This window comes from Delphinus delphis, chromosome 15 (assembly GCF_949987515.2).
Source record: "Delphinus delphis chromosome 15, mDelDel1.2, whole genome shotgun sequence".
Lineage (NCBI taxonomy): Eukaryota > Metazoa > Chordata > Mammalia > Artiodactyla > Delphinidae > Delphinus > Delphinus delphis.
In genome coordinates, this window is record NC_082697.1 from 4,804,035 (window position 1) to 4,821,623 (window position 17,589).

General features: G+C 47.8%; 1 protein-coding gene across 1 annotated transcript in view; it reads left to right on the forward strand.

Moving 5' to 3' along the window:
• LOC132438982 (serine/threonine-protein phosphatase 4 regulatory subunit 1-like) overlaps nt 1–17,589 on the forward strand; it is a 47,390-nt gene that overhangs the window by 17,401 nt on the left and 12,400 nt on the right. Inside the window, 4 exon segments of the mRNA XM_069541452.1 lie at nt 937–1,078; nt 9,751–9,857; nt 12,351–12,419; nt 16,713–16,848. Coding sequence (XP_069397553.1) covers nt 937–1,078; nt 9,751–9,857; nt 12,351–12,419; nt 16,713–16,848 — 454 coding nt within the window.

Here is a 17,589-nt window from a genome sequence, read left to right on the forward strand (position 1 = left end):
GGGGCTGCCAGAACAAAGGACCACCAACTGGGTGGCTTCGAACAACCCCACCTCTTCAGAAACTTCTGCTGCCAGGCCTCCGGGGTTCCAGCCTCCCAGGCTCGCCTCTTTATGACCAGGGCCTGTCTTATCACCTGCGGCTCTGCCTGCATGTTTCTGGGCCCCGTTGCCATTCCCCTGCCTTCCCATCACTGCGATGAGCTGCCAGTCTCATTACTTCCTCCACAGATTGGAATTTCCTGTGCTTTCACTTCCCCAAAACGTCCTCTCTCTAGCCTCTTAGGAGCCCTGGAGCTCCGGTGGTCGCTCACCGGGTGCAGACGGTGAGGGGCAGGCAGCTCCCCAGCCTTCCGTCTCTGGCCCCGGGAGCCTCTGTGCGCGTGTCCCGCTTCGCAGAGCAGGTCCTCCCCGCCAGGGCTCTACAGAGTGTCGGGAGGACAGCGCCGTGTTTTCCCACCCACTGCCTGCACGGTACCCACTCTCCAAGTTCACTCTCTGCGGTGGGAAGACAGACAGCAATGTATCATCATACAGGAAAAATGCGCGTGTGTGTGTGTGTGTGCGTGTGCGTGTGCGTGTGCGCGTGTGCGTGTGCGTGTGTGTGTGTGTGTGTGTGTGTGTAGAAATCTGGGGTAGGCGTTGTGAAAGCAAAGTGCAAGCCTGGTTACGCCGTCAGAGTGTAGATGCGGAACCCGACCCGAGTGGGAAACGGAATGTGTGGCTTGAGCGCAGAGGAACAGTCGGTGCCCTTGGTGGCCTCATCTAAGGCCTGGGGGAGGAAGTGACCGAAGGGCCAGAAGATCCCTGTGGTGGGGCGGGCGGGGGCGGGGGAAGGAGGCAGGGGCCGGCCTGGCACTCACCGTAGGGAGTTTGGTCTTTGATCCTGAAAGCACTTTGGCTCATTCTGTGTTTCACCTTTTGCCTCTTCCAGGTTAGAAAATCAAGTCAGGAGGTGCTGTTGATTCTTCTGGAACAAGATCTAATTTTCCAGCACGACATTGAAAACAAAGTGTGTCCAATCCTGCTGGCGCTCTCTGCCCCTGACGGTGAGGCTGAGTACAAAGCAGAAGCCGTGAGTGTAAGTCCCTTGGGGGGTGACAGCCCCGAGCCTCGGCGGACTGTCCCATAACTTGACGTGTGCGGGACTCGAAGCGTCACGTGCGTTCAGTGCTGATCAGCACTGTTCCCATAAACAAGGCAGCGGGTGGTGTGGCCTCCATCAGAGAAAGTTCTGAGTTCAGATCCAAGCTTGTCGTGGAAGTGATTATCCTAATATCCAACTGTTTCCGGAAGGCAACGCTTGGGAAATCAGAGTGATTCGGGCAGAGGTGAGGCAGCTGGCATGGACTCCTGCTGGGCAAGATGCTGAGATTTATTAGGTAAACCTTGAGCCAGCTTGGGTCATGGACCCTGTTTCCCAAAGTAAGGAACCGAGTGCGGTATGGGAGCTGCCTTTAGGTGGTACTTGGACAATTAAAAAAAAAAAATCGAATGGACATGTGTGTCTGTTTTATAAATTAAGATGAGACTAAACTAGGTATGTCAGCAAATAAGAGAGAGTCTATCTGAAGAATGTGGCCATCACGTTTACAGCAGTTTGGGAGATGCTGTGTTCAAGTCTCTGTGCTCTTGTCAGTTAAAGGTATACGATGAAAGAAAGAGTGTAAGTACTGAATGTCTTCTACTTTTAGTAGTTAATTTTGTGGTATCCTTGGGTTTGTAGGATTCTGTGCCCATTATGAAGTGATTATGCAAGCAAGGACTTCCTACTTGCTTCTGGAGCCCTTGTTCACAAACTAGCTGTTGACGAGCCAGTGCTGGCCTTGACGTGCCGCCCTTAGACTAAGACCCAGCTTGTCCTCGGGCTTCTCCTCCGTGGGTCAGGGGAAGGTCATCCAAGGCTACCTTGTGTTCCGTAGCTGCCGCTCCCTCCCCAGGGACCGGGGCAGGGGTTGCTGCACCGGCCGGCCCTTTGTGTTGGCATCACAGAACTAAACAGCTCCAGGAATGTTCCGACATTTTAGGAAAATACATAAGGATTTACAAAATCTTAAGCCTTAATTGTGAGTACAGTAAGATATGGTTGTTTTCTTGGTTGAGAAAGAATGATGTTCGAAAAAGGAATTCTTTTTCAAAGTGGAAACATACACCATGGAGCTAAAAATTTGTAATACAGCATCAGACCATTGGGTCATTATTCTTCATTTATGTAAAAGTTGTCCTAACCTATGAGTTAAAGGTCTGGCTTTTTTAACTAATTTAATTTTTTGCATATTCCATATGTTTATAAGATGAATCAGGCTGAAGAATAATTGATTATTAAAATTCAAATTCTCCAGGGTTCTTTGATAAATTTCAAGTTTCCCTGTAAGAAATTAAATTCATTTTGCAGGATGAACCTGGATAATGTCATTTAGTTGGGATGCTTGGCAGCCGAGCGGTAAACTTTGCCAACTAGATCTTCTTTTTCATTTGAAAGTTGGTTAGGCTAGTTTCCAAAGCTACAACTGACAACCAAATATCTTACCCCTAAAGACTGCCAAATACCATGACAAATAATTTTAAAGGCGTTTTTGCATGATTTTTATTTTGTTTTGTTTCCAACCACTCCATTCTTGTCAGCAATATTCTTCTTTTCTTTTGGTGAAGATATTTGGAAAATATAACAAGTCTTCAAAAAGCTCTCTTCACATTTCACTTGCAGAACAAATTAGTTCACATAAACTGCCCTTTTTATTCGAAGTGGGTTGCCGATTTCATTACTTGAAATGTGCAAGCTTTTAAACGTGGCTGCAAAGAACGGAAATGGCCTTGAACCCTCCCCAGGTAGAGGCACATCTGCGTTTCAGGGCACTTCTGGAAGACTGCCACTTCTCCTCCCTTAGGGCCCCAAGGGAAGCAGGATTTGGGGCTCCTTGCCTGGCCCGTGTGTGCTTGGGTCAGACCCAGAAGCTGTTCTGTCTTCCCTTATTTCCTGGAGGTCAAGGAGTCTTGGAGGGGGTCTCACTCCTTGGGCCCCCAGAGTCCTGGAGTACAGAGGGTGCTGTTCTCTTTTCAGCTAGGAAATGACAGTACGATAGGGAGTGGATTTCACTCTTCAAGGGACGGAGACCACGTGTGGGATTGGCAGAGCTCCCCCAGGAGGATAGCGCTCTCTCATTTAGCTGGTCTGACTGACACCCCAAACACGTGGCTACCAACATGTATGTGTGAGGAGGTGACAGGTGAGAAAAGAAGCAAATTGCACTGCTCCGATGCCCTTGTATTTCAGGCTTTCTTTGCAGCCATATGGTGTGAATGTTGCTACGTCCATATGTCCATAAGCACACACTCTCGGAACAGTGCCGTTTTGAAGGAATTGCTTCTTGCTCCGAGGAAATGGCGTGCCTCTATTGACAAAATGTGCATCTATTCGTTAGCCTTTGTATTCCCTTTGGAAGTTACAATCAGTCGATTCTGATGCCAGCAACCCTAGTGTATACGTGATTGAGAGAATCGGAGCTGGCCAGCTGGACACGTCCTGGGCATTTTAAGATTGACTTGTGCAGTGCAGGTTATATGTATTAGGTGTTGGTGTCTTATGTCCTGGTTTCTCAGATAAATGCGGTTTGTTCTGTGAAGTCTGTCTAATATGCCAGGTGACATTAGCGACTCCCTCCTTCACCCATCCCGGAGGCTTGGTTCATATGTCTTCTGTCATTTAGCAATCGAACTGGGAACTTCATTTGTTTGTTTATTTCTCCTTCAAAATAGTGTGCTTCTTAAACAACAGGTGTCTTTCTGCCCTCGGCACCCAGCACAGTGCCAGGCCCAGAGTCAGTACTAAATAAATGTTAGTTGTTGAATGAATCAATTGGTAAAACGTGGAAGCGCTGTATCCTGTAATTATATCTAGACAGCATAAACAGGCCACCGGAGACCAATTATAATTCCTCTCGCTCTCAGGAAGGCCATTAGCATTCTGAGATTATAACTAATTGTCAGAAGCCTATTTTTCTCTCACAACACGTTTTCACATTAAGGCTTCCTCATGTTTTGTTGTCCTCCTGGTTTTGAGCTCATTTTTATTTGTGCATTTATTTAAAAAGAATGTTGTGGTTGTGTGCCATAAAGAATAGTTGGCCCCCAGCAACCGAGTGAAGATCGTCATTGCATACAAGTGGTTCCCAGGGCCACGGGAATGTCATTTCTTGTCGCTCGGAGTGCTGACTTTTTAACGATTCTGGATTTGTTGTACACGGGTAGTAATAAGGTCGTGTGGGCGTGGCAGATGGAGAGGGTGGATGGAGATGCCAGGCCCTGCTTGGTTGTCCGTCGCCCTGGATATGAAGCCTCGTGGCCCATTGATGTGGCTGTCACTCTATGCAGTTCTGCCGAGCATCAGATCAGAAATATGTGTCTTCTAAATTCGGAAGACACAGCCTTTCCCTCCTTTGTGTTGTGGGGATAGCTTCCTCTTCCCCCACCCCAGTTGGTTCTCTTTTCCCTCTTGTCTGCTATGTGCAGATTCCAAGTAGAATAGTGGGTGAACTGCTAACCAGGAGCTTGCTCTGCTGTTTAAAAAAAAAAAAAAAAAGGCAGTGCTGTGCAGTGGGCAGAGCAGACATGAGGGATGGGAAGTCCTTCCTTCTTTCCTTTTTCTTTTTTTTGGAGGGGGGATGGGAGAGTTCTTTAAACATTTTGGGGGGTAATTTTTCATTCTGTCTTAATTTCAAACTTGTGGAAAAGTTGCAGGAGTGAACTCCTGTACATACTTTATCTCACTTCTCCAGTGGTTTATACTTAGGTCTGTTTGTTTAATCACATCCTCTCTCTTTACACATCTGCACACACACAGATATATACATACACATATGTGTGTATATTTTCTGAGCCATTTGAGAGTAAATTGGAGACACTGTGCCCCTTTACTCCTAAATACTTCAGTGCATATTTCCTTTTTAAAAACAAGGAAATTCTCTCCTAAACAACCATAGTACACTGATCAAAATCAGGAATTTTAACCCTGATACAATACTAATATCCCATCCATGGTTCATGTTCAAATATTGTCGTTTGTCCAGGATCACACACTGGACTGAATTGTCGCATCTCCTCTGTCTCCTTGAACCTGGGGCAGATCTTGAGTCTTTCTCTGAATTTTGTTAACATTAACATGTTGGAAGAGGACAGGCCAGTGCTTTGGTGGAACGTCTCCCAATTTAGGTTTGTCCTGTGTTTCCTCATGACTAGATTCAGGCTCTGCATTTCTGGCGGGATGCCCTGGAAGGAATGTTGTATCCTTATGTGTCACGTTAGGAGGCCCAGGACTTCAGTTCGTCCTGAGATTGATGATGTTAACTCTGGTGACTTAGACAGAGGTGTCTGCCAAGTTTCTCTGCACCGCGTTTCCCCTCTGGACATAATAAGGGGAGTTACTTTGCAGCTACACAAGTTTGCTGTCCATCAAACGTTCACCCACTAGTGCTAGCATCCACTGATGATTCCAGCTGTTACTCTACTGTGAAGAGCATTCCCTTCTGCATTATTTGCTGACATTTTGTTGAGATTTTCACATCTATATTCAAGTGGACTATTGTAAGCAATTTTCTTTTCCTGTTATGTTTTTGTCAGCTTTTAGAATCGGGGTTATTCTGGCTTCAGAAAATGAGTTGGGAAGTATTCCCTGCTCTTCTATTTTCTGAAAGATTTTTTTTTAAGATTGGTGTTATTTTGCCCTTAAATATTTGTTAGAATTCACCAGTAAAACCTCTGGTTCTAGGGTTTTCTTTGTGAGATGGTTTTTGATAACAGATTCAACACAGATATGGGCTATTCAGGCTTGTTATTTCATCTGTGTTATTAGGTAAGCTGTATATTTTAGGGAATTTATTAATTTCATCTAAGTTGTTAATTTATCAAGTTTTTGGGATAAAGTTGCTTACAATATTCCCTTACCTCTTTTGTTGTTTTGTTTTGTTTTGTTTTGTTTGCGGTACGCGGGCCTTTCATTGTTGCGGCCTCTCCCGCCGCGGAGCACGGGCTCCGGACGCGCAGGCCCAGCGACCACAGCCCACGGGCCCAGCCGCTCCATGGCACGTGGGATCCTCCCGGACCGGGGCACGAACCTGCGACCCCTGCATCGGCAGGTGGACTCTCAACCACTGCGCCACCAGGGAAGCCCCTCCCTTACCTCTTAATGCCTGGAAGATCTGTAGTTTTATCCCTTTCATTTATGATACTGGTAATTTCTACTGTTTATTATTTCCTTCTTTCTACGTACTTGAGTTCAATTTGCTTGTAGTTTTCCAGTTTCTTAAGGAGGAAGCTTAATATTTTTCAGCCTACCTTCTTGTCTACTTTAAGGGTTTAAAGCTACACATTTAATGTTTATATATTTGTGAGGTATTGACTCTTTTACTAAGAAGTGACTTTCTTTATCACTGGTAGTAATCTGTATCTTGTAGTCCACTGTGATATTACTGTAACCACTCCAGCATTCTTACGTTTACTGCCCATCATGGTATATTTGTTTACGTCTCTTTACTCAAAACCTTGTATGTCTTTACATTTAAAATCCTCCTGCTTTCATCAGCATAGAGTTTGGTCTTCCTTTTATAGCCAATCTGATAGTTTCTGCCTTTTAATTGGAGTGTTTATTCCATTTATGTTTAATGTAATTATTGATATATTTGAATTTAATTCTGCCATTTTGTTATTTGTTTTCCATTTGTGTCATTTGTTCTTCTGTTATTTCCTGCCTTTTCTCGGGCTAATTGGATATTTTTGTATACTGCACTTTAATTTTCTATTGAGGATTTTCAAAAATGTGGGACCCTGCAACATCGTAGCTTCCTTCACCCTCTCCTCCTCTGTGCTGTGGTTGTCATATACATTATGACATGTACATCACATGATGATCCTGGTAATGTGGTATTATGATTTTAGATTTGAACAGTTCTATCTTTGGGAGAAAGTAAGAAAAGGGAAAAAATGCATAGCCCTTTATACCCACATTTTTACCATTTTTGGTGCTCTTGCTTCCTTTCCTACGTCTGAGTTTCCATCTGGTATCATTTCCCTGCAGCCTGAAGAACTTCCTTTAATACTTTTTTTGAATTTGGTTGGCTGCTGATGAAATCTCCCAGTTTTCATCAGAAAATGTCTTTATTCTGCCTTCATTTTTGAATGATCGTTTTACTGGATATAGAATTGAGGTTTGTTTTCGTTTTTCCTTGCAGCACTTTAAAGATATCACCCTGTTGTTTCCTGGGGAAGTCAGCTGTCATTCACATCGTACTCCTGTGGAGAAAATATCCTATTTGGGCAGTGTTTGGCTATTGTTCCTTTAGGTGCTTTTTCTCTCTTTCTCCTTTCAGTCCGGGCCTTATAAAGTTGGGACCCTTGATATTGTCCCAACAATAGGTCTTTGAGGTTCTGTTTTTGTTTGTTTGTTTTGTTTATTTAAGTAATTTTTGTCTCTGATGTTCAGATTTAGTGATCTTCATTGATCTGTTTTTAAGTTTGGTGACTCTTTCTGTCATCTCCAATCTATTAGCCCTTTCCATTAAATTTTTTATTTCAGTTATTGTCGTTTTCAGCTCTAGAGTTTCCATTTTGACCTTTAAAAAAATATATTTATTTATTTATTTATGGCTACGTTGGGTCTTAGTTGCAGCACGCAGGATCTTTCATTGTGGCAGGTGGGATCTTTCGTTGTGGTGTGCGGATTCTCTAGTTGTGGCGCACGGGTTCCAGAGCGCATGGGTTCAGCAGTTGCGGCGTGTGGGCTTAGTTGCTCCACGGCACGTGGGACCGTAGTTCCCTGACCAGGGATCGAACCTGCATCCCCTGGATCGGAAGGTGGATTCTTAGCCACTAGACCACCAGGGGAGTCCCCATTTTGACCTTTTTTTTTTATAGTTTATATATCTCTATGATGTAGAGATTCCCTATATGTTCTTTATGCTTGTATTTTCTTCTCATCCTTGAATATATTTATAAAAGCTCCTTGAAAGTGATTGTCTGGTGGTTGCAACATTTGGATCATCTTGGTGTTGATTTCCGTTGATTGATTTTTTCTTTATTATGGGCCACTTTTTCCTCTTAATACATAGTTATTTTTAATTGAATACTGGACTTTAAAAATGATACACTACAGAGATCTGGATTCTGTTTTATTTCTCTAAAGTGATTTTTTACATAGCAGGCAGTAGTCTTGTCTGATCTCCAGCTCCCAGCTGTCTCCTTTGTGGAGAGCAGCAGCTGACGCCTCTGCTCAGTTTGTTTAGTTTCTGGCTGCTGCTTTTCTGCCGGGTCCCTGGGGTCTCCCCATATATGTGTAGTTTAGCAGCAGCCAAAGATCTCAGCAAAATATAGACACAGACTTCAGACCTTATTTGCAAATTTCTCCTGTTGCAGTTCATCTTTTAAGGACAGCCTCTGCTCCAGTTTCTGCCTTTTGGTTGCTCTCCAGTACTCTTAAATGATTGTTTTTTTATGTTTTTTTCAAGATTCTGTAATTGTTACCTGTAAGAGCGTAAGTCTGACCAAGCTACTGTGTTATTACCAGAAGTCTTGATTCTTTCTTACAGTTTCCATTTCTTTGGTGAGATTTCCTATCTGTTCATTTGTTATGACTCTATTTGCCTTTTAGTTCTTGAACATATTTATAATAGCTCTTTAAAATCCACTGATTCTAACATCTGGATCTTCTGTGGATTTGTTTCTAGTGATTGAGATTTTTCTTGAATGTAAGTCACATTTTCCCATTTGTTCTCACGTCTGTGACTAATGTATCTTCTCAATGAAACATTGCAGAAACTCTGAATTCTGTGTTTTTCCTCTGAAGAGTGTTAACATTGTTCTAGCAAACAGTTCAGATTCTGTTTCCTTTGCAGTTCTCAGCAGCTGAAACCACACAGATCCTTCTGCCTTCAAGCTATTGCTTTGCTCTGTGAAACTCACCATCTCCCCTGTGCCCACGTGGTGCTGAGATCAGCCAAGGATAAGAGTAGGATGTAATCAGAGGTGGGGGGTCTCCCTTCTTTAGCTTCCTTCCTCTATCCTTCCCTCCCTCCCAGGATTTCTACCCTCACTTTCCAGCCTCCCTGGCCACCCCCGTCTCTGTCCTCTGACTTCTCAAGCCAGTAAAATGGTAGCTTTGACTTGGAAGTCCAGCTGCCCCGCATGGCTGTACAGAATGAAGGACGCCCCAGGCAGAAAGGCAGCAGCAAGCAGTGCATGTTGTACCCGGTGTGGTTTCCCCTCTCAAGGGTCTGCTTCCATTTAGTCCCCACCAGTGTTTGGTTAGTCTTCAGTGATCGCCTGTGAGCCGTCTTTTATGCTTTGTCCAGCTGTTACTGTGTGTCCCACCTCACCACTCTTTGGTTTTGGTAACATGACTTAACCTCTCTGAGCGTTAGTTTCCTTATCTGGAAAAATGAAGATACATGATACTCACGTCATAGGGTTTGAGGAACATGAAAGAGGTAACGCACATCAATTGTGCATTCACGTGTCGGGCACATGGCAGGCACCTGGCACATGGTAACGCTTCAGCTTTAGACAAACCATATCTGAGTAAAACTTGAAAACTATTGGCCTTCTATTGATACAACTTGACAAAATGCAAAAGAAGGTGTTCTCTGTTTTGACCTCCTGGGTATTTTGGCAATATTTTTGATATTCGCTTTTGGAATCCAGTTAGTGATACGTGGGACATTTACGCTTTGGTATTCCAAGTGACCCAAGTTTTCTTGTTATTTGTAGGTAATCTGCAAGCTGGCGTCGGTGCTGAGCAAGAGCACGGTTGAGCGCCGGCTGCTCCCTCGATTCTGTGAGCTATGTGGTGATGGGAAGTCGTTCAAGTTCGGAAGGTGGGAATGTACAGTTTCAAAACTTGAAAAATTCAAAAAGTTAAACAAGATTCAAAATTGATTCCTTTAAAGTGCCTGGACTTCCTCAGTAGACACAGTCTGGATGAGAAACGTGGCCAGTGTGAACTGTGTAAGGAAAACAGTGAACACTGTTGCCAGTTTTCCCTGCCATCCGGGCATCTGTGGAGACGTAGGGTTAGACGCCGTGAGGGTAACCCTCTTGGGCACAGGAGGAAGAGACATTGCTGGCTTGTGCTTCAGTGCTGGCACCCAGGCGTGCAAGGCCTTTCATCACTGGGGCTGACTGGCTCCAGGACCCTCGCATGTTTGCTGTACCTTCCAACTGCACCCCCTGCACTGCCCTCCCCGTTTATCGCTCGTCACTCGGTTGTCATATTCTTCCTTCTGAAGACCATTGCCAACCCCCTCCCCGAGCAGCCTCACCGTCCGCCTTGCTGTGCAGCTGCCCATCTTCCCTGTGGTCTCCCCTCGTGACGCAGAGGCAAGGAGCTGGGTCTCATTTACCATGCAGAGGATGTTAAGGGTGTCTTTTGCTCTCGTGCTAACCAGAAGCATTGTGTATCGAGAGGATGAGGAGCCACAGCGTCCTAGCGTGCGGTGCTCTATTGTAAGTCTTCTGTTTCCGGTGCAGTGGAGGCACCGGGCTCAGTGAGTGCTTGTTAGCTGCCCGACCAGAGGACTCGTTGCTCTCAAGGCTCCCGCTTGTCAGTTTACACAATTTGTTAAGACAGAAAGAAATCGGAGAATAATGAGTATGCCTTTTGCCTTTTTAAGGTTTGTGCCACAAATTTGGGTGATATTTGTCGTGCTGTCGGACAAGAAGCCACTGAGAAATTTTTGGTACGTGACGTTTTGCCAGCTGTACTTGCTGATGCCCTTCTTAGGGCGCTTGTGAAATCAGTGGTGACGTTTTGTATTTATGAGTCTGTTACTTTGGAATGGCAGTTCAGTTTTGCATCCATCAGTTTCAGGTTTCTTGGCTGCTGAAGCTTACATTTCTTATAAGCCTCAGGCAGCTGGTATGTGGGATGCTGCAGGGGCAGCCCCGCCCTCTTCCCCGGGGACTTCTGCTGTGGCTTCCTCACTGCTTGCTTTACTGCCCCCCCCCCCCCCCCCCGCCCCGCTCTTCTCACTGTCTAAGCCGCCCTCTGTCCCTTCTCGACTGCTCTTTCTAGAACACTGCTCCACCACCTCGCTCCTGGGTTTCAGAACCTGTGGGATTTTTTTCTTGGTTTACAGATTAAAATCCAGACCCGTGTTGACCCCTCAGTTCCCTTCACAAGTACCTTTCCTGCCTCACCTCCACTCGCCTCCCTCGGGTCCGAACACCGCCCTGACCTTCGGTCGTGCATCTGAACCGCAGGGAGGGTGAAAGGGGGCATGGCCGGGGTCTGTATTTTTGCTGAAGTCCCTGGTGATTCTCAGCACAACAGTCTGGAGAACCACGTCACCAGGCAGCCGGGGGGCTCTTCAGGGCCTTGCAGCTAGCTCTCTGCTCTCGTGCACCTCCCTGCCCCTGCTCATTACTGCCCGTCTCCTTCCAGAGGCTTCCCTGCCTGGCGGGGGGACCCTACTCACACTTCACACCCAGCTTGCGTGTGCATTTGCCTCTGTCAGGTTCCTTCCCTGTCTGGACTCATCTACCCACTGGGTCTCCCTTTTCAGCATTCCATGACGTTCTGTTCAGAGTGCTTGCGTGTCCCCCACCACGCCTCATTGCAGCGTTGCTGACGGGGACTTTATTCCATCACGTTCACCTTTGCTTCTCCACTGCCCACCCAGGACCAGGCCCCCAGAGAACTGTGCTGAGTAAGCACTTGCTGCTTTTACATGAGAGGGCGTGCTACCTGTATGGCTGGAATGCAGCTAGCTTAACCGAAGCGCCGCACGTTTACGGTCACACCGAGGAGGACCGACGTGAACTTGTAAATGGACTCACAACTGTGTTTATCCAGCGTGATGACAATCCGTTGCATTCCACCGCACACAGTTTGTGTTTCGTGGACTGGAACTATTGGCGGTACTGTGAGGTTTTAACAGTATGCCTTCTTTCACTAAAGTACCCCAGCCAAAGACCGTGGGACCTGGGTGGGGCCGCTAGTTGGGGAAACCACAATTTCAGAGTCATTCACAATTCTCTACAGTTCACAGGTGCATATCAGTCATTCAGCCTTTGGGGCGGTTTTCTGTATTATCTTGTTGAATTTAATGCAGTCATTTACTAGGATTAAGAGGTAAAGGAAGTTATTTCTGTTTGTTTCAGATGATTCCTTTTGGACTCGTAGCTAGTTCCCTTTTGTGTCATTAACTTAAGGCTCTGCCTTAACTACATCATTGAAACAGGTCTGCCCTTCCTTCGGGTGACATGGTTTTGTTTGCTTTGGTAGCTCCCGAAGTTTTTTGAGCTCTGCTCAGACACTGCGTGGGGGATGAGGAAAGCCTGTGCGGAGTGCGTCGTGGTGTGTCCCACAGCACGTCCCCCGAGGGCCGCGGGGCCAGGCTCTCGGCGCCCTTTATCACGCTGATCAGCGACCCCTGTCGGTGGGTGAGTGCGGCCACTCGCGGGCCTCGGTGTGGCTTTGCACTGGGCACTGTTACTGTGTCTTTTCGGTAACGGATTTGGCGTATTTAGACTTTGTGAGGATTATTAGGGCACCTAAAGTCTCAGAAGCCTGGTGTGTAGTAGGAAAGTGGCACACACCGCAGCGTTCATAGCAAACGAACATCACAGAAACGAGGAAGGAGAAGGAGGAAGCTGTAACTGGATCGTTGCCTTTTCTGTTGTGATCATAAACACGCCCGCAATGATGAATAAGGGCTGTTCAGATGCTGTACGAAGTCTGGGATTATTTGATGTGGAATTAATATTCGGGAAGCATACAGACTACATGATGGCACTCAATTTTTCCTGATTTTCTGTTGGAAGATAGTTTACTTGGAACCTAGGGACGGCCTTAGGAAGCAGTGCATCTGCTTACACGTAACGTGGCAGACAGTGGATTCGCTGGCGATCAGCCGTCTGTTCAGCCTGGGATCAGACCTGGCCGACACCGCGTGCACCGCACCCTTCTTCTCTGGTTTCGGGTGCGCCAGGCTGCCTTCCAGTCCCTGGGCCCCATCATCTTCACCTTTGCCAACCCCTCCAGGGCTGGCCTTTATATTCGAGAGGATGGCACCCTGAGCATCTGACCACCGGCTCCGGATTTGGACTCGGGTTTCACCTCCGGGTCACCGGGTGCAGGCAGCCATGGGAACATGTCCTCAGCCTGGTGAGTTTCAGCTGGAGTAATTATCAGGATCCCGGCGTCACCTCAAGCATCCACCTAAAATTCTAGCAATTACCTTGTCTGGAGCTTTAGTAACAGTGACCTTCTGGGCACGGTGGAATATTAGAGCTTTAATTATGTAAAGAAGCAAAAAGTAATTGCAATAATGATTTTGAAACATGACTAGTGGGTTATAAATAATGAAGCTACTGTGTCTCCTAAATTTAGATAAAATATTCACTCAGAGTCGTGATTAAATAACCAATAAAGAAAATTTTCTCTTACTTTTTGATTAATGAAGTTCTTTGGATAATTTACACAGGGAAAATGTGAAGTCTCCCCAATAGAATTTTGTGCCGTAGGATTTATCGTGCACATGAAGGTGACACTCCTGGCTCACCGTTAGTAGGCCCACACTGTTCTTCTAGTAAGTCCTAGTGCTCGATCTCGGGTTTTTTCCTGTTTCCTCGGAAGACGATGGGTACGTACTAAGCAGGCCACGCGAGGTAGTTTACAAGCATCTCTCCATTGCGAATATTCCTCCTCAGCCGTGTGAGAGGAGGTGATTCACATCTCGGATGGCACAGATGCTTCGTAAGATGGGTGCATCCTTCTCTCCATCTTTCTCCACCAAAATGCATTGAGTTCTTGCTGAAGGTCAGGCCTCTGTGCCACATCTTCCTCATCAGGACTTTCCAGGTGGTTCACCAATAGCCAGTTCTTAGCAGCTCTAGCGCCTTTTATTTTCTAATGCCTGCCCCCTGGAGGTACTGATGAGCAGTAAGTGCGTGAAGTCTCGCCACGGAAGGGTGCCCGCGGAAGCCAGGGCTGGTGCACCACTTGAATGTAATGGAGGGATTGGGTGAACCTTCCTGTGGCGTTTTCAGTGCTTTAATACTCCCCGTGGGGCAGAGGGTACCGATTGGACCTCTTATCCTCCGTGAGGTTATTAACTTCTGGCACGGGAAGTCACGGGAGGTTGGGTAGCCAGGTAGAGAGGAGGACCAGCTTCGCAAGGATGGGGGTCTGATGTTTCCCCATTTTACTTCCAGTCTATTGCACGGTGCTAAAAATTTGCTTCCCTCAATTTAAACTAGTTCAACAAAGCCGGGCCAGACAGAGCCAGCTCTACCCATGGAAGACACATCCACGGACACCAGCAATTTTCCGTGCGTCAGTAGCTCCTCCAATGGCCTGACGGAGAAGCCAACGGAAGACTCTGTCTTGGCTGGAGCCGAGGTGACCAGGCTTTCCCCCGAGGCCACGAAGCTCCCCAGTATTAACGACCTCCCCGTCAACAGCCATCCTGGACCAGACTCCTGGGCCCGCCCGGGGCATCCTGAGGACGTTTTCAATAACTTCCTTTATTGGCGAACTCCTCTCCCTGACATAAGCAAGGACTTAGAGCTGCTCCTGAGTGAGGCTGGCCCGCAGGAGGAAGGTGGCGGCACACCCGAGGCCGTGCATAGGAGCTGTGTGGCTAGGAGCGAGATTCAGAGAGTCCTGGATGGTTTGCAGGAGCATGTGATGAACGATCCAGGTGTGCAAGGTAGCTGTTGTCCACGGTAATGAAAGAGAAAACGGGATCTTTCTGGATTGTGTGTCAGCCGGGCCCGTGTGGCTGTCCACGTGTGCGTACTTCCCTCGATCGACCCTGCGCACCCACCACGGGGGCGCCTGGCCCAGTCTCCGCACAGCCCTCACGCCGGGGATCCTGCTGTTGCAGGTCTCTGCGAGGGTTTTGCCTCCTTGCTTTTCAGCCGTGTGACCCGGTTCTCAGATAGAAGCGGCTAATTCTCGGGCGTGTCTGGAGCGGTGGAAGTTTTATTAGCTCCTTGGACACGGTTCTGTCTCTCGCCGTGTGACAAAGCCCTTTCTAGCTACGAACAGCCAAGGAGGGTGCTCCTTTTGGAGCCTGTTAACTCACCTGAAGCTTAAGGTCTTTCCCTTTGTACAGCCGGGAGGAGCACAACTTCTTCTTTGGGGTATTTTTCATTTTGTGACCAGTGTTCCCACAGAGCGTCTGATCTGGGAGCCAGGCCTTGCAGTCCAGATCCATCACCATGCCTCTTCTTTCTCTAAACGGGGCGGTATTTGTATTCTTCCTTGAGTTGGGGAAATTGGAAAAAAACAACACTTGCTGCCGTTGCCGGGCAAAGATTTGTGAAGCTTTCGGGAAAGGAAATGTGAAAATCCAGTCAGCCCTGTGATTATTCTTTGTCTTTAAATTTATAAAGGAAATTAAGTCAGTGTTTGCTGAAGGAATGAGCACACGTAACATATCGCTTCTAATTGTTATAGACAAAGGTCTGTTTTTGGAAAACACATTTCTAAAGCTGCCTTCTTCAGTGCTCGGACCCGGGCTGGGTGCTGGGGCAGTAACGCCCGACACGTGAAGCCCATAGGGCTGGTTGAGGGGATCATGGAAACAACCACCCGGCATAGGCAGTGGCACGGGCTGGGGCAGGGGTGGGCGCGCAGGGCAGGAAGCCGGTCCGGCCTGCGGGCGGAGAAAGCATCTGGGAGAAGACCTTGCAGAGCAGCTGACATTTGACGTGGGCTTTAGGCTTTAGGCGACGGCCAGGACTCCATCGTCTCGAGAAGTCGAGGGTTGAGTTTCAGAGGTTCCTTCCAGTTTCCTGAAATCGTGTGCATATGCAGACTTAACTTCTTTGTAAGGAAGGACCTGCGGCTTTCATCAGCACTCAGAGGGATCTGGGACCCCAGAAGACTGAGAAATAAACTACCCGTTGGGTAATTGTGAACTGGCCATGGCTGAAAATGTCACTCAGACCCCTGGAAAGGGCCTCGGGTGCGCTAAGGAGGTGGCACCTTGCCCTGGGCCCAGTGGGGAGCCCTTGTAGGCTCTAAACATTTTAAGGACTCTTGTTGAATTGAACTAGTAGGAAACAGGATGCAGGCAGTACTGTGTGTGTGTGTGTGTGTGTGTGTGTTTGGAGGCTGGAGACATGGAAACATCAGTTTGTTTTTTTACAGAAAGGCATGTGAACTATGTCATCTTCACTGTTAGGAGAGTCTCGAATAGCCGTGCTGTGGACAGAAAGAACGAGTAGCGCTCGGGGCTGGGTGAACGCGGTCTTTACTCGTCGGTGTGGACGGGGATGGATTGATCCCTGCACGCGCGTGCGTGTGGCAGAGCAATGGCCGCCCTGGTTTATAAATGGGGGATGGGACCCCCCCCCCCCATGTTGCTGGGCCTCCCAGACAGCAGCGTTCAGGAGCATCGCGTTGTCTTTCTGTGGAAGGTGATGGGATTGGACTCTGATTTTCCTAACTGAGGCTTTTCGAGTTCAGGTCGGACACTCTGTGTGTGGCTGGCAGTTAGTTGGAATAAAGGTAATGGCCGTAAACATCAGCACCTCGGTGAGAGCTCGCGCCGGGCGCCCGACTTCCGGAAGGGGAGGGCTTGTGCGGTGCGTCCACGTTGTGAGTCAATCCCTGCAAACCAAATAAAGTTATTCAAATTCCTGGAACTTCTCTTCCTGCAGCTCCAGTTCAGGTGTTGTCAGCTGCACTGGTTGCCGCACAGCTAGACTCTGTGAATGAGCCCGAGCGCGCCCGCCGACGGAGGGCTCAAGGAGGCGTCCAGTTCAGATCCCAGCCCAGCCTCTGGCAGTCAGCCGGCCCCGGCGGCTTCACCCCCGCAGAGTGAGCTCGCCGCGGCCAGGACGTTACAAAGCACAGTGAGTCTTTGCCCTCTCCCTCAGCCAGCGAGGATGTGACAGAAATCACGCAGCTGCGTTTTCTTTTATTAATATATCCTGGCAGAATTGATAAATGGCACATTTAATTTTATTCTTAAGGTCATGTTTTGGATAACTGGACAACGAATCAATCAGGTGATTGATAACCCCGACTCTCCTCCACAAAACAAACGTGGGGGGGCTTCCCTGCTGGCGCAGTGGTTGAGGGTCCGCCTGCCAATGCAGGGGACACGGGTTCGTGCCCCGGTCCGGGAAGATCCCACATGCCGCGGAGCGGCTGGGCCCGTGAGCCATGGCCGCTGGGCCTGCGCGTCCTGAGCCTGTGCTCTGCAACGGGAGAGGCCACAACAGTGAGGGGCCCGGGTACCGCAAAAAAAAAAAAAGAAAAAAACAAACGTGGGGAGACCAAAAGCACCTTCCCTCTTCTCCAAAGACAACCTGGTTCTTTGGGGGGATTAACCGTCTAAATGCTCTATTTCACTGCTAAACCGACGCCTATATCTTTCAGTAGCAAGGGGAGGTGAATTCACGCAACTCCTAGAATGTAAAGTTGACAGTGACCTTTGAGATTGTGCGTTACCTCCAGCCCGTCCCGTGGGCCTCCTTTAACCCATGCTTGCTCAGGAGTGATGCTGGATGCCGTTTCTTGGAGGGGAGATTTTTTTTTTTCCCCCCCCCGGTACGCGGGCCTCTCACTGTTGTGGCCTCTCCCGTTGCGGA